The sequence below is a fragment of the Colletotrichum paranaense genome (genome assembly GCF_030867605.1).
Source record: "Colletotrichum paranaense strain IMI 384185 chromosome Unknown Scaffold_14.1, whole genome shotgun sequence".
NCBI classification, from domain to species: domain Eukaryota; kingdom Fungi; phylum Ascomycota; class Sordariomycetes; order Glomerellales; family Glomerellaceae; genus Colletotrichum; species Colletotrichum paranaense.
The window spans coordinates 494,746-510,863 of NW_026848972.1; the positions used below are offsets into that span (position 1 = coordinate 494,746).

The 16,118-nt window shown below is 33.9% G+C and overlaps 5 protein-coding genes across 5 annotated transcripts; 4 read left to right on the top strand and 1 right to left on the bottom strand.

The window, feature by feature from the left end:
* Positions 1-5,451: 5,451 nt before the first annotated feature.
* On the top strand, positions 5,452-5,601 carry CPAR01_14012 (uncharacterized protein; the record flags this gene model as incomplete). Its single annotated transcript, XM_060498264.1, has 1 exon — positions 5,452-5,601. A coding segment is annotated over one exon (150 nt), but the record flags the coding sequence as incomplete, so codon positions are not given.
* A 453-nt stretch (positions 5,602-6,054) lies between these two features.
* On the top strand, positions 6,055-6,237 carry CPAR01_14013 (uncharacterized protein; the record flags this gene model as incomplete). Its single annotated transcript, XM_060498265.1, has 1 exon — positions 6,055-6,237. A coding segment is annotated over one exon (183 nt), but the record flags the coding sequence as incomplete, so codon positions are not given.
* A 2,263-nt stretch (positions 6,238-8,500) lies between these two features.
* Positions 8,501-9,469, top strand: CPAR01_14014 (uncharacterized protein; the record flags this gene model as incomplete). The annotated part of the gene is made up of 1 exon (XM_060498266.1): positions 8,501-9,469. The coding sequence occupies one exon, from the start codon at positions 8,501-8,503 to the stop codon at positions 9,467-9,469; it is 969 nt and encodes a 322-aa protein (XP_060343000.1).
* A 975-nt stretch (positions 9,470-10,444) lies between these two features.
* On the top strand, positions 10,445-13,826 carry CPAR01_14015 (uncharacterized protein; the record flags this gene model as incomplete). The annotated part of the gene is made up of 3 exons (XM_060498267.1): positions 10,445-11,207; positions 11,260-11,411; positions 11,460-13,826. Coding segments are annotated over 3 exons (3,282 nt in total), but the record flags the coding sequence as incomplete, so codon positions are not given.
* A 749-nt stretch (positions 13,827-14,575) lies between these two features.
* CPAR01_14016 (uncharacterized protein) lies at positions 14,576-15,438 on the bottom strand (the record flags this gene model as incomplete). Its single annotated transcript, XM_060498268.1, has 4 exons — positions 14,576-14,702; positions 14,756-14,851; positions 14,918-14,971; positions 15,047-15,438. 4 exons carry the CDS (start codon positions 15,436-15,438, stop codon positions 14,576-14,578), a joined length of 669 nt encoding a protein of 222 aa, XP_060343002.1.
* Between the last annotated feature and the right edge of the window lie 680 nt (positions 15,439-16,118).

Genomic DNA, 16,118 nt, shown 5'->3' on the forward strand with positions numbered 1-16,118 from the left:
CTTATTTTTAAAAACCTTAAACTAGAGCTTAAGTTAGAGAGGATAATAAGAATAGCTATATTAATATAATTACCCTTATTACTTTTATAAAAAGGTACTATTTTTTTTTAAACTAATTAAAAAGTAAAATAGTAACGCTAGTATAAAAGTAACGTTAGTATATTAATTTATAATACTAGTTATTACGACCTAATATATATAACTAAGACTAGGGCCTACCCCGTAGGCTTATAATAGCTATAGTATATTATATATATAAAAATACGGAACATAGGGTAACTCCTATAAAATAAAAAAATAATAAGATAAGTTATATAATAATAAAAAATAAAAAGGTCCGTATATTAAAAATACGGACCCCGTCTTTTTAAAATATAGAGCCCGTATATTTAAAATATAGGGCCCGTTAAAATAATATATAAATAAAAAATATATTTAAGAACGAGACTTATATATAATATAAACTTAAACCGGGCTTAAGGATAGACTTCTTATAGCTTTTTTAATAATTAATTTAATATTAGATCTTATAATTACTTTTAGCTATCTTTATTAAGAACTCCTCTTAATAAAATTACGATTAATTACTAAAGCTTTATTTACTTTACGACTTATAGATATAGTTTTAGAAAAGCTATTTATAACTATAATACTATTTACTTAGTATTCGTAGCCTTAACTTTTATTAATATATTTATTATAACTAGCTAGCTATAATATTTTAATTACTCTTATTTAATAAGTTTATTTTATAAAAAACTAATTAAATAATATAAATATATTAACTATTAATAATAATAATACGGCGCAGCTTATTAAAATAACTATACTTATTATTTAGTAATTATATAATATAATACTTAAACTTAAAAATAAGAACGAGTAACTCTATATTTAACTTATAGCGCCCCGACCTCTCTTAGTACTTAGAACTAAGTACCCTAAACTAGAACTTTATAATAGGTCCCCGGATATTTTTTAAAGATTTTTTACTTAAACTAGGGCCTATTTACGTTATTATAAGACCTCTTTTATTACTAAAGCCGATAAGGTTTATTATATAGTTTTATTTTTTAAAAAGGATACCCTTACTTAGTTCGAGCTCTTTATAAAAGACTATTTTAAAAACGAACGTAATTTTTAAAATAAAGATACTAAAAAAATCTTTAATAACTATAATAAGTTTAAAAAAAGACTTAAAAAGACCTTTAGTAACCTTAATAAAGAATAAATTACTAAATAAAAGTTTATAATTTTTATATAAAAAAGGTTAATTAGTAAGTACGTATCTAAGTTTAAGTAGATTATTTCTAAACTTAATTAGGATAATAATATATTTATAATAACTTTTTATTACGGCTTAAAAAAAGAAGTTAAGGATAACCTCTCTTAATAAGAACGACTAAATAAGCTTTATAATTATATTAATATAATAGTTAAGATCGATAATCGACTTTACGAACGACGCTTTAAATAAAAAGGATAGAATACTTAGAATAACTAAGCTAAATTTAATAATAAACGTAAATATAGACTAATAATTACTATAATAGGGTATTATAATAAACTAATGGACCTTAGTATTATTAAAAAAGAATAACCTCGCTAGAAAAAGGACTTTAAGTACTATAATTATAATAAATTAGGATATATAGCTAGAGATTATTAATAAATTAAGCGTATTTAATACTAACCTATTTTAAAAAAGCGAGCTAATATTATAAATAAAAAAGTCCCCTATAAATAACTTTTATAAATAGCTTATTACGACGATAATTATTTTATTTATTAAGATAGTAAGAAATAAATAGGATAGTACTTAAAGTAACTTAAAGATAAGGGACGATTTAGATACGATACTATACTATTTATTAAGACCTTAATAATAATAATAAAAAAAATAAAAATACCTGCCTACTAACCTTATACTCTTAAAGAAAATAATATTAAATATATTATTACGCTCTCTTAAATTTATAAAAATATAAAAAAAAAGGCTAAAATAGACCCTATTATAAAAAATATACTTTATTTTTTTAAAAGACGAATTAAGTAAAGACTCCTAGTTAATATAAAGGAGCAACTCTTTAAATTTAAAAAAAAAGGACCCGATACTAAAGAAATTATAAATAGCCTCGTTTATATAATATAATAAAACTATATAAACTAAAAACTACTTATTAAACTAAAGGCTAATTTAAGTAAAATTCTAACTAAGTCTATTTATATAATAAAATAAGTAGATATTAATAAGAAATTTATTTATAAAGTTAAAGAATAGCTTAAGGACCTCGTATATAAAAATAAGATCGAAGTACTTAAAAAACTAATTCTTAACTTTAGAATTATAAAAAAAAAAAAATTAACTTTAACTTTAAAAAAAAAAAAGATATTAAAATAAAAACTAGCTCTTTTTATTTTAATAAAATAAAATTACCCTATAATTCGGACGAACCTCGTAACGTCGCTTAATAACGTACTTAGATAGAGATTAATTATAAAATACTACTTAATATTAATAATACTAATTTAAAAAAGAACGACGACGAACTACGGTATAAATATATTTATTTATTTAAAAATAACTAAATTATTTAGTTTTATAAAACTAAAAAATATAAAAAAGTCGTAATAACCTCCTATATAAATAAGGACTACTCTCTATTTAACCCTAAAAATCCTTTTTATAAAAAATTATTTTAAATAGAATACCTAAATAATAAATACTTTTAGTACCTCGTATATAAATAAAATAGCCGTTTCTATTTATAAAAACGTAATAATAAACTTATTAAGGATATCTATATAAAAGATTAGCTACTTAATTAAATCTTACTAAGCTTTAATAATAATAATAAAATAATATTTAGCCTAGATCCTAGCTTTTTTATAAAATACTTTAATAGCGAATATATAAAATAAGAAAATTATAAATATAACTAATATTAAATCTATTATATTAAGAAAGCTAAAATATAGAGGGAATACTAAAAAAGATATAAATAAAAGAACTACTTAAAAAAGTAAATAATAAAAAACTAAAAAAGCTAATTATAAAAGAATAATAAAAAGCAAAAATAAAAAAAAAGTTCTTATATATAACTAAATAACGTAACGACGTATACTTATGAATTAACCTTGATATTTATAGACGAAGATTAAATACTATTATCAATAATAATGTATAAAAAACCTATATTTTACTAAAAATAGTAAATAAACTTAACTTATTATAAATATAAAAAGATAACTTATATTAATTATAAATAATAAAAAGAGAACGAGTTAACTATAATTACGGATATATTAATTAAGAGACCGTATACCTCTTAATATATATTAATAATTAATAAGAATAACTATAATATAATATTACGGAGATCGGAAATATCGACGTTATCCTAAGAATCTCGTAGTTATAAAAGTATAACCTATAAATAGATTAGATTACTAACTAAGTCCTTTAAAAAAATCTAGTTACTAAACGACTTAAAAAAAAAAGGATTTAAACGGATTTTTAGTAACTCTTAAAGAACGAGAATAAATACGATATATAGCTTTTATTAAAATAATAAAAAAGTTTAAAAAGTTTATATATAGTACTAACGATTAAGGATCGTAACGACTTTAAATTATACTTAAGGAGTATTAAATATATACGAAATTATTTATAGAACTTAAAGAAATAGGATTATTAAAATATAATAGTTAGGATATAAAAATCGAACTTAAAAAAGGAACGTAACTTAGATTTTTTTTAATATACTTAATAAACTAAGAAGAGTAGGAATATTTCGATAAATATATTAATAAAAAACTTTAAAAGGGACTTATTTAACTATTAAATTCTTTTATAAAATTACCCTTATTTTTTATATTAAAAAAGGAGTAAAAAAACGAAGACTTATTATTAACTATAAAAAACTTAACGAAATTATAAAAAAGAATTACTATTTTTTATTACTTATTACTAAGCTTAGAAATTTATTTTATAGAACTAATTAGTTTATTACTATAAATTTTAAAAAAATATTTAATTAGATTTAAATTAAAAAAAGAGATAAATAAAAGATAGTATTCCGAACTCGTAGAGGACTCTTTAAATACCTTATTATACCCTTTAAACTTATTAATATTCCGGTAACTTTTTAAATAATAATTAATTACGTACTCTAAGAATACGTTAATATTTTTATTATTATTTATATTAATAATATCCTTATTTTCTCCCCCGATTTCGAAATATATAAGAAGTATATTTATATAGTATTTTAAAAGCTTTAAAACGCTAAGCTATATACTAAACTCTCTAAATATAAGTTCTATATATAAAAAATAAATTTCTTAGGATATACTATTACGCTAAGATAAATCTATATATAAATATTAAAAATAAAAATAGTTAAGGACTAGCTTATACTATAAAACGTTAAGGATATATAAGGATTTTTAAAATTCGTTAATTTTTATTAACGATTCCTTAAGGACTATATTAATATAATTAGACCTCTTAATAATTTAATATAAAAAAATAACCTATTTATTTAGGACCCTAAGTATAAAGAAGTATTCGTTAAAATTAAAAATATAGTCGTTTTTAAACCGGTTATTATAATCCTAGACCTTTAAAAACCCTTTAAAATCGAAACCGACGCCTCGAACTTCGTTATAAAAGTAGTTCTAAAATAATAAAATAAATAAAAAAAGCTTTATTTATATTACTTTTATTTTAAAGTATTTTATAAAATAGAATTAAATTAATAAATCTATAATAAAGAACTAATAATAATTATTAAAGTATTTTAAAAATAGAGATTATAGTTATTTAGAACTAAGTACGAAGTTATAGTCTATATAAACTATAAGAACTTTATAAACTTTATAATAAATAAGAACTTAAATAAATAATAAGTTAAATAGAGCGAGTTCCTATTTAAATTTAATTTCTAAATTATTTATTAAAAAAGTTTAGAAAATAGTAAGGTAGACGCTCTTAGTAAAAGACCTAATTATAAAGTTATAATTCTTAAAAAAATATAAGTTATTCTTAAGTAAGAAAAGGACGGTAGCCTTATACTAATTACGAAACTTTTTATAATAGCTAAAAAGATTAATACTAGCCTAATTAGAAAAATAACTTCTAAACTTATTATAAAAATTTATAATATACTAATATATAGTTATTAAGGAGTTATTAAAACGTAAAAACGGATTTATTAATATTATAATAAATCCGCTATACGTACTAAAATTATAGAAATAATTAAGGACTACGTAACTTATAAAAAAAATAAAAATAGCCTATATAAACCCTATAGTAAGCTATAACTACTATAATTACTAATAAAAATATAGTATTTAATTATATAGGATTTTATTATTAAGCTATTAAAGTTTAGAGAACTATTTATTAAAATATAATATAATAATATTTTAGTTATAATCGACCGACTTACTAAGTTTACGTACTTCGTTTTTTATAAAAATTTAAGTATTATAAAAGACCTAGTATACGTATTTACTAAGGTTATACTTTTAAACTACGGTTTATTAAAAAAAATTATTTTAAATAGAGATAAGCTATTTATTTTAAAGTTTTAAAAATCCCTAATTTCGTAACTTAGTATAAACTATAAATTATTAATATTATTTTACTTATAAATTAATAAATAAATAGAAAGGATTAATTAGATCTTCGAAATATACTTTCGTTATTATATAAACTACGACTAGGATAATTAAGTAGTATTTCTATTAATAACCTAGTTCGTATATAATAATATAGTTAATAAAAGTACGAGAGAATCCCCGTTTTATTTTAATTACGGATTTTAGCTAATAATATATAGAGAAATACGATAAGGATTATAAGTTATAAAAGCTATAATAAATATAAAAAAACTTAAAGAGATTTATAAATAAGTATTAATAAATTTTAAGTTTATATAATAGCGTATAAAAAAGAATATAAATAAATTAAAAATTAGAGGACTATTTTTAAAAAAGGGGGGTAGCGCTTATTTCTTTTATTATAATATTAAAACGAAATAACTAAATAATAAATTAGATTATAAAAAGCTTAGACTTTTTGAAATTATTAAAAAAGTCTTATTAATTAATTATAAGTTAAAATTACTAAATACGATACGATACTATCCCGTTTTTTATATTTTATTACTCGAGCCCGTATTAAAAGGTTTATATATAGAAAATTATATTATTATTAAATTAAACTAATTAAAATACGAAGTTAAAAGAATTATTAATTATAGAATAAAAGATAATAAAAAAGAATATTTTATTAAATAGAAGGGCTATAAATATAAAGAAAATATATAAGAACTTATTACGAATTTCTAATATTCTTAAGAACTTTTATAGGACTATTATAATACTTAGGAACGTTAGCGTTTAATACTAACGGCCCTAGGGAGGTAAACTTATTACTAATTTTAAAAAAAGTCTAATTAATATTATTAAAAATACTTATTATTTAAAGATCGCTTATTACTTACCGTTTATAAGTATTTAATATAAAAAAAATATAATCTTCTTTTTCTAATTCTTATATATTTTAAATAAAAGTCTTAATATACTATTCTTTTACCTTTTTCTAAATAGTCCGAATCTAAGCTAAATAACTAACTATTTCTACGATCTCGGACTAGATTTAAATAAGTTTTATATAAAAATTAAGTAAAATATTACTAGCCTTTTTTTTTTTTTTTAATTCTTAATACTAATTACTTAGCCTTTTTATTACGAAAATATTAATAATTATAAAATAAAAAAAACTATAATAATACTTATAGCTCGATATAACAATAAAACTATTATAAAGACGCTTTAGACTCTTATAATTTTAATAAGTCTTCGCCCCCTTAACTATATAATACGCATATTTTATACAAAAATATTAAATATAAAGTATTATATTATTAAAATTAAAGCGATTAAATACGTCGTTATAAACTAAACAAAGCTTAGAAATAGAATTACTTAATAAACGTTTTTTAATACGACCTAATATTATATTAGTATATTTAAAAAAAATATACTTAACGAATCCTTAATTTAAAAATAAATAATTTATTTATAAGTCTATAAGACTAGACCTTTAAAAAAGAGACTTAATATTACGACTTAATATATATAACTAAGACTAGGGCCTGCCCCGTAGGCTTATAGCGGCTATAATATATTATATATATAAGAGTACGGAATATAAAGTAACTTTTATAAAATAAAAGAATAATAAGATAAGTTACGTAATAATAAGAAATAAGAAGGTCTATATACTAAGGATACGGACCCCGTCTTTTTAAAATATAGAGCTTATATATTTAGAATACGGGGCCTATTAAAATAATATATAAATAAAAAATATATTTAAGAACGAGATTTATATATAATATAAACTTGAGCTAGGCTTAAAAATAAACTTCTTATAGCTTTTTTAGTAATTAACTTAGTATTAGATCTTATAATTATTTTTAGCTATTTTTATTAAGAACTCTTTTTAATAAGATTATAATTAATTACCGAAGCTTTATTTACTTTATAATTTATAAATATAGCTTTAGGGAAGCTATTTATAACTATAATATTATTTACTTAGTACTCGTAGCCTTAATTTTTATTAATATACTTACTACGACTAGCTAGCCGTAATACTAATATATTAATTCCCTTTATTATAATAAATTATTCCTTAAAAAAACTAGCTAATTAATTAAGTTTATAAAGTTCATATTATTTAAAACTTAATTATTTATAAGCGAGATTACTTAATAAAAAGCTAGAATAAATTAATAATAATAAAGCTTATATAAAAAATAAGCTAATTAAATTAAAGCTAGGTTTTAAACTCGTTTTTTTTTATAAATAAGAAGCTAGTTTAGTACTCTTAATAAAAGAAAACTATAAAAAGTTTAATTAATAATTAATTATTATAACCTAGTATTTAAAAATAATAATAATAATAATAATAATAAATACTTTATAATAATAAAAATAAATAGTAGTGCTTATAATTATATTAATTAAAAAAAATAATTAAACTTATATTTAGTTCTTATTTTAGAACAAAATTAGTATTAATATATATTAAGACTTATTAAGCTATTTATAATATACTCTCAATATTAAAAAGCTTTAAAAAAAAGCTTAAGTAATAAAAAGCGATATATTAATACCTAAGCCTTTATTACTTTAAAAAAAATAAACTTTTTTTCAAACTACTTAAAAATAGAGAATATTATACGTCTCTAAGAGCTATGCATTTATATTAATTCTTTATACGTCCTTATTAATTCTCTTAATTAAATACGTTAAATATAGGGCCTTATAATATTTAATTATTTAACTTGCTGAAGTTCCTATATTTGATTATTTATTTAACTTATTTGTTTAATTATTTTGAATGAGTATGTGCGCTAGCAAACTTGTAGGCTCCAGTCACTGTTTGTAACTCAACTCCATAGACGAAGTCATAACTATAATGGTATCTCTGGTCATGACTTGCCCGGTCTTCTTGTCAGACTTTACCAGCTTCCGACACGTCATGGCTCTGACGGGCTTCATCCAAGATGACGTCCAGCCGCTCGCGGAAGGCAAGTTTGGGGCCTTCTTCCGCATGTACACCAGTGAATTCGCCCGTGTGAAGAGGCCTGACGTTCTTCATCTTTCCCAAGCTCTGGAACATGGCTTTTTCTCGCGGTCTGGGTTAGTACGGAGCTCACACCCTCCACCAAGAGAACAGCATGAGGCAACGCATCAACTCAACGAGCTTAAGAGACTGACAGAGTATATGGATGAGTGGGTCGTCGATGAAACATGCGTAACGGTGTCATGCCCAGGATACGTCTGGGGCGTGATTTTTACAGCCGTATTGTTTGCAGCAGGTGGCTTGGGCATCGGCTTCAGTGTCGGCGAGCGTATCAATGGTGTTGATCCCTCGAACCTGGCCACCTACCTTTGGGTCGTTGCTGCTTTCATCGTCTTGGTCGGAAAGAGTATGAAGGTAAAGGAATGGACATGGAACGACTTTCTCCGGAGGCGGGTTCGCTGCTGCTCAGTTTCTGAACTACAGTCGGTGACTAGGATAGATGGGCAGCTCATCATCGCTAAACTATTGCATGATGAACGGCGGGGAAGTGTACTGAATATTCGGGGCCCTTACAACTCAGCTTTCCTCAGAAGATCTACCGAAGGGTTTTCGATCGATAAGCCTATCAGCTCGTCGACGCTCTTGATCAGCGGCTTGACGATGTTGAAGGTCGTCACGGCTAAAGGGCACGCTTTGGTATGCCTCGACTTTCGCAGGGGAACTGATTTGAGAGTCATTGCCCATACCCCAGATCCCGGAAAAGAGCATCTGATATGTGAGCAAATCGACATTGCAGCCCGGTGTCGGTGCAACTGTAGATGGCGCGCAGTCTCAAACCAAACACGCATTTTCGAGATCTAGAGAGTTGAAATGGAAAAGGGTACAGGGAATCTACCCACAGATGGAAGCCAAGTTTGTGTGAAGGCGGTTGAATTCGATGCCAGCTGAGATAGTCTTACTTTCCCATGGATTAGGCAAATGCTTTGAGTTGGACATGACAGGATCAGAGTTGACAAAATATGCCCCGCATCCAAATCTCAAGCAGTTGTCAGCGGTTCATCTTGAGAGTTGGTATGGCGATCAAAGCCAGCGCCATTTCTTCGAATCTGAAATCCCGCTTCTTCAGGGAAGAGTGCTCAAATTACTGATATGCTCAGGTAGTTACTCAAATGAAGTTGAAACGCAATTCCATAATTCTCTCTGGCAGCAGTTGGCTTCCGGATTCCAGTCTCAATTTCATGCTGCGGTGAATACGAGACGCTGGCCATCTAGGCCGGCTCTATCTTTGCCATAAGCTCTAAAACCCAGCACCGTCCTGAACGATTTTCTGTGCATCACCATCGGCTTACGCCGCTGAAAGTCAGAGGAGGCCTCAGATCACTGTTATCTTGGGCAGGCAGTGTTGTATCAATTGTTCAACAACAACTTGGTGGTGCTTATCTCCATGCTTATGTGAGAAGGGGCAGGGTGTCACGGCTGCCTCGTTGCAGCAAGTGAGGCGTATAGTCGAGCCTTTAGGGCAGTCTGCCTGCGGCAGTGCCAGTGGCAGCCTGCTTTCTCAAAATCAGGCAAACTGGAACCCGATGTATTGCTCGAGGCTACCCGCATCTAAATTGGAATAAATTATGGCTTCAGAATTTGTGCCAGCTATATCTCAGCTGGAAAAGGCTATGCTACTTCTTTTCAGGTCTTTCTTCCCAGGCCCAACATGAAAGTCGACGACGAGATGGTGGAAAGTGGGCATCAAGAGTCCAACGAGGGACCCTTAAACGGGAACGAGCCGGCGAATGGCGATGCATCTACCCCAACTATTGATATGAACAATAACATCTCAGCAATGGAGTAACTCCTGAGAACCAAATTCAAGACCAGCACCTCACGGTCCTCCCTGTTGTCAGCGTTCGTCATGAGAGCCGCAACAACGAGCAACCAGCCACGCAAGATGGCGAAACCAAAGAAACAAAGCCTCACAATTGCCATACTCTACTCGAAATTGTTGTGAAGAGTGCGGGCACCCAGAAACAGGAGGAAGTCAAAGCTGGAGACACCGCTGGGAAAGAACGCTCAGATCCCCGCAGGACCGATACCAAACCAAAGCCAGTGGAGGCTTCTGATCCTAAGGAGCAATCTGACGAGTCCATCAAAAAGTCACGCGCTGCACGGAGGTCTATGCAATTCCCCAATGATATTGAGAAAATATTCAACGACGGTAAACACAAGGGCTCCGCACTCGACATATTTCGCGGATACGACAATTACCCCAGGAGCGACAGTTCTTCCAGAAGCAATAGCTATTCTGGCAGTGATAGCCAATCCCAAAGCGTCGACGATGCATCCTCATGGGCAGAGTCTGCGGTCAGCGACGTGAATCCAGAGGATATTGACGACAACTCACCATCCAGACTGGAATGGCTGAGGCAGAAGAGAGAAGACAACGAGAAGAATCCTCATCTTGACCAACTAATGTCGTTAGTTGGCCTGGAGAATGTGAAAGCCCATTTTCTTGCCGTTAAGGCCTGGGTTAAGGAGAGTAAGGGGACTGACCCTGGCCTGTCAAAGTTGCGACTTCACCTAGTTCTTCACGGCAAGGATGGAACAGGTAAGTTCTCTTTTACCAAAGAAGTGACCACATTGTTGACTGCCTCCTAAAGGCAAGAAAACCATAGCAAAACTCTACGCACAATTTCTCCTCTCTATAGGAGCCGTGAATAGCCAGGTCTTTTCCAAGAAGCCGACCGCCAAGCGAAGACCATATATGCCTCGTTATAGAAAGTCATCCTCGGCACCACACCTGCATCCTACAGTAAGTGAAACTCACGACCAGGCGCTGCTAAGTTCTAACAATTACCAGTTTGTGTTCTACGACAAACCAAATTTCAGTCAAGCTTCGTCAGGCAGTGGATACTATGATTCCTCTGACAGTGACGGCAGTAGCTCATATAGCCCGTGGGATAATCGCCGTTCATACCGTACACAGTGCTCAGATACAATGGAAGACCTCGCCGAGACTGCATTGGTGTCTGTTGTAATCATCTCTACGCGAACCAAGTCTCTTCTCGATTCTATCGAAGGCAACGAGAAGGCTTTAGAAGAACTACAGAGTCCCCTGTGTCTTGCAGACTACAGTGTTGAGGAGCTCAAGCAGCTCGCTGTGCGTATAATACAGAAAAGGGGCATGTCGGTTGAGGGCGGATTCGAAGATCGCAGCCTTCGTGCCTTGGTGCAGCGAGTAGCACGAGAACGAAAGTCGAAAGTGTTTTCCAACATTCACCGCCTAGAGGAAGAAGTGGACAAGGCATGCACGAGACGAGCTCTCCGGCTGCAGAAAGAATACGCTCGATGGCTCAGTAATGATTCGATTGGAGGCTCTCAACCAGCAAATTTTCCACGACGAGCACTGGAAGATGGAGACGACCTCGATAAGTGCAAGTTTGCCGATTCAACCAATGGCCAGAAAAAGGTCCTCAAGTCAGAGGACCTTTTAGGTACAGAGCCGAAGGATCTGCGAAATGATAACGAGTCGTGGAAGAAGCTCCAGGACATGATTGGCCTCAAAAAGGTCAAGAGTGAATGCGGCGACATCATCGACTATGCCCAGTTCAACTACCGCCGAGAGCTGCAAGGGATGGAACCGCTCAAGATTGGTCTTAACCGAGTGTTTCTCGGACCGCCTGGCGTAGGTAAAACGACGGTTGCGCAGCTTTACGGCCAGATCCTCATTGATCTCGGTCTCGTCTCTGGAAGGAAAATCATGTTGCGAAACCCATCCCACTTGATCGGCGCCTACATAGGGCATTCCGAGATGAAGACCATGGGCGTCTTGAAGGAAGCCCGAGGGAATGTGCTGATCATTGATGATGCACATATGCTCTATCCCGGAGCCCAGGATGCCGGCCACAAGACGGACGTCTTTCGCATCGCTGTCCTTGACACTATCGTCGCGAATGTGTCCGCCGAACCAGAGGACAGGTGCATCATCCTGGTTGGTTACGACCATGAAATGGGCCAACTGTTCAATAACAGTAACCCTGGGCTCCACCGACGCTTTCCCAAGGAAACTGCCTTGCGATTCGACACCTACAGCGAGGATGAGCTGTGCCAGATCATGGATCTGAGCGTCGAAAAAAGTGGTCTCGAATTGTCAAAGGACGCTGCGGCGGTGTCTAGACAAGTCTTAAGCCGTATGCGTATCAATCCGAAGTTCGGAAACGCGGGCGACGTTGAGAATCTACTCAACCAGGCAAAGGTCCGCATCAACGCACGAATCACGTCCGCATCCCGTGAATCAGGGTCTGTAGATGTTGTCATAGAGCCTGGCGACATCGATCCGCACTGGGACCGGGAATCACAAGCTGGCGAAAGTCGCGCTACGCTCTTTGAAGGCTTCGTCGGTTTCACCAGGATTATCGAGCAATTTGAAGGCTATCAGCACCTAGTTGCTGGCATGCGGCTTTATGACATCGACCCCAGACCTCACGTCCCCTGGTCCTTCATTTTCAAGGGGCCACCAGGCACTGGTAAGACTTCAACCGCACGAAAAGTTGGGCGATTATACTATGACATGGGCCTACTTTCCACGGACGAGGTTGTGACCTGTTCAGTCAGTGATCTTATTGGAAAGCACGTGGGAGAAACGGGACTAAAAGTCCTCAACACTCTCGAGACTGGCCTCGGAAAGGTCCTGTTCATCGACGAAGCCTACCGACTTGCCAACGATTCTAAGTTCTATGTAGAGGCTGCCGGCGAGCTAGTCGATGCAATGACCCAAGTGCGCTACAGAAACAACGTGGTTGTAATCTTGGCAGGGTATACCGTCGAGATGGACTTTCTCCTACAGGTCAATCCTGGATTGCGAAGTAGATTCCCAGAACAGATTGTATTTCAGCCGATGAGCCCACATGCATGTCTTAGGCATCTAAGGCAAGAGGTCCAGAAGCTCAAGATCAACATTATGGGAGCAAGAGGAGCAAATAAAAACAACGTGGAAAAGGTCTATCGTCTTTTCAAAAAGCTTGGCCTGACGAGGGGATGGGCCAGTGGCCGAGACGTTGAGACTTTAGCCAAGACCATCATAGGCAACGCGTACAAGCGGGCGGGGAGGACAAAGAAGAAGCTAGACATGGAATCGCTGCAAGTAACTTTGGAAGAAGTGATCGCAGCCCAAAAAGGGATGTCGGCGGAACGCCTGGGACGAATGAGTGATGAGGCGGAGGATTAGATTGTAGATTTAGTGATGTCGAATTACGACACGAAGCAGGATTAGCCCAAAGGCCACTCGTGAACATCACCGTGCCACTGCCAACGAGTTCAATGAGGCTGACAATTTTCTCGTCAAGGGCATTGGCGTCGCCAGCCCACCTAAGCGCATGTTGCGATGCGTTCACATTTCATGTTTTGCCCCTCATTGTGACCGTGCAAGTGGGTGACAAAGTGGCATGCCGGCCAATGCTTTAACATACGAATATCTTCCATCGCCTCTTGCCCCATTACTGCTGTCTCTTATACTATCCTTTCTAATCATTTTGAAGTATAGTAGTCATGTGATGAATAGAGAAGAAAAGAAAGATCAATAATAGGAATAGAAATAGGAGCCAAGGGGATCCAGACAAACCAAGGAGAAGATTATTGTCTTGCCATGATTTTACCCCACGGTCCACAGGTCAAAATAGGGTTTCACAACGGTCAAGAGAGAGCACAGTGTCTTAATTGGCGCGGAAGCACGAGCAGAAAAGTTTAATCGTCAAAATTCCATTCCAGATTTGCATTTCTATAATTAGAAAAATGCCTCTCAAGCTGTATTCCCACCAATGCCGCCATTCCGTGTCAACGCCAACACCAAACGCCGTCTCATAAAACGCCCCATGACAAGATAACACCCTGGCGTCTGAACCACCGTTTCGAGGCATCTAAGACCTCGCAGTGATCTCATTCTCGCTCATCTCTGTGACTGAGTAAAATCTCACAGCCTCACCAACTCGTATCTTCTTCACGACTTATAATCGCTCCCCAAATCTTCTCTTCTTCTTCAACGTGGTAGCCCGAATTTGGACCCACGATTGTGAGGGACCCATACAGGATCATTTTCTTGCATTTCCTACAACGCCAAGTCAGAATCTAGGCCTCTCAGAGAGAAATGGATCAACTTACAAGAACCCGTGTATCGTCGTGTTCCCATATATCTCGAGGCCATTAACCTCACACGTCCCCATGACCCTCAACTTCCCAAAACCTTTGACCTTATCACTGCCATTGCATGTATCAGCGCCGTCTTCTCTCGAGTATTGCGGCATATCCAAACACAAAACTTACCCGATAGACATGTACCCCACCACTGAAATATTACCATATGCTTTCATCTTCCCACTGTTCACACAATCATATCAGCAAATGGCCCATCTCTGTGTATACTCGTTTCTCAGGAAGGATGAATGTACTTACTCACAAACCAAGTTCCCATTGATATCCACCGTGCCATACGCCTCAACCTTATCTCTCACATCAAAGTCCCCATTCAGCGTGATGTTCCCCCCAGCTTTCACAGAACCAGCGACCTCGAGCGGGCCCTGTAACACAATCTCACCCTCGCTCCGTATGGACTTGGACTGGACGACAGCCGTAGTCGTCCCTGCTGCCGCCGCCGCACCGGGCGTCTCGTCATACTCCGTCAGAGGACTAGGTCCGGTCGTGGCCGTGGTCGACGAGGAGGCATAATAACTACCCGTCGTGCCAGCGGGAGAAACCTCGTCGTAGTATTCGTATTGAGCGGCTGTAGTAGCAGCGGCGGCGGCTTCCTTGCCCTTCCTCGACGACTGCTTGGACTTGGGAGCCATCGGTCCGTCTTATATCTCAGTGAAAGGGGGACTCTAAAAAGCCCGAAAAGATGACTGTGAATGGTCTCCACTGATGGGGATATGTGAAAGTAACTCTAAAAGCTCGGCGGTAACATACCAAATGCCAAATACACTCCCCCGGGGAAAAAAGGGCGGTCCGTTGAAGATCATATATCGACAAAACAGCGAAAAAGCTGCCCCGAACTTCTCCATACCTACCTTACCTCTCCAACTGGATCAACCACCACCATGCTTCGTCCACCCGGCACGCTGGGCAGAATTGCCCACCGGAGACAAGCAAAGAAACGAGACCAGCCTCAGCCGCTCGCTCCATGAACAAAAATCGAAACATCACTTTCCCAATCAAGAGTCCGACCGGAACAAGCTGAAGGAAAACTGCAAGTATGAGTTCCTGCCCCCCGGTCCACCACCGTCACTCAAAGATGAAAATTGCGGACGATACGAGAGTCTGCGACGATATTCCCCCGCGGTGTGCCTGAACACCCAGTCTCCCCTCCTTTTCGCCCTACATAGAATAGGTCGGCAAACTCCATCTTCCGTGCCTCCCACCTACCCCCTGCTCAAAAAGTGATATAATCCCAAGAGCTGATCTACTGATCGTCGTTTTCCCGGTAAATCCCCAGTCCCGGAGTTACCACCCCCCAATCCCAAAAGCCCAA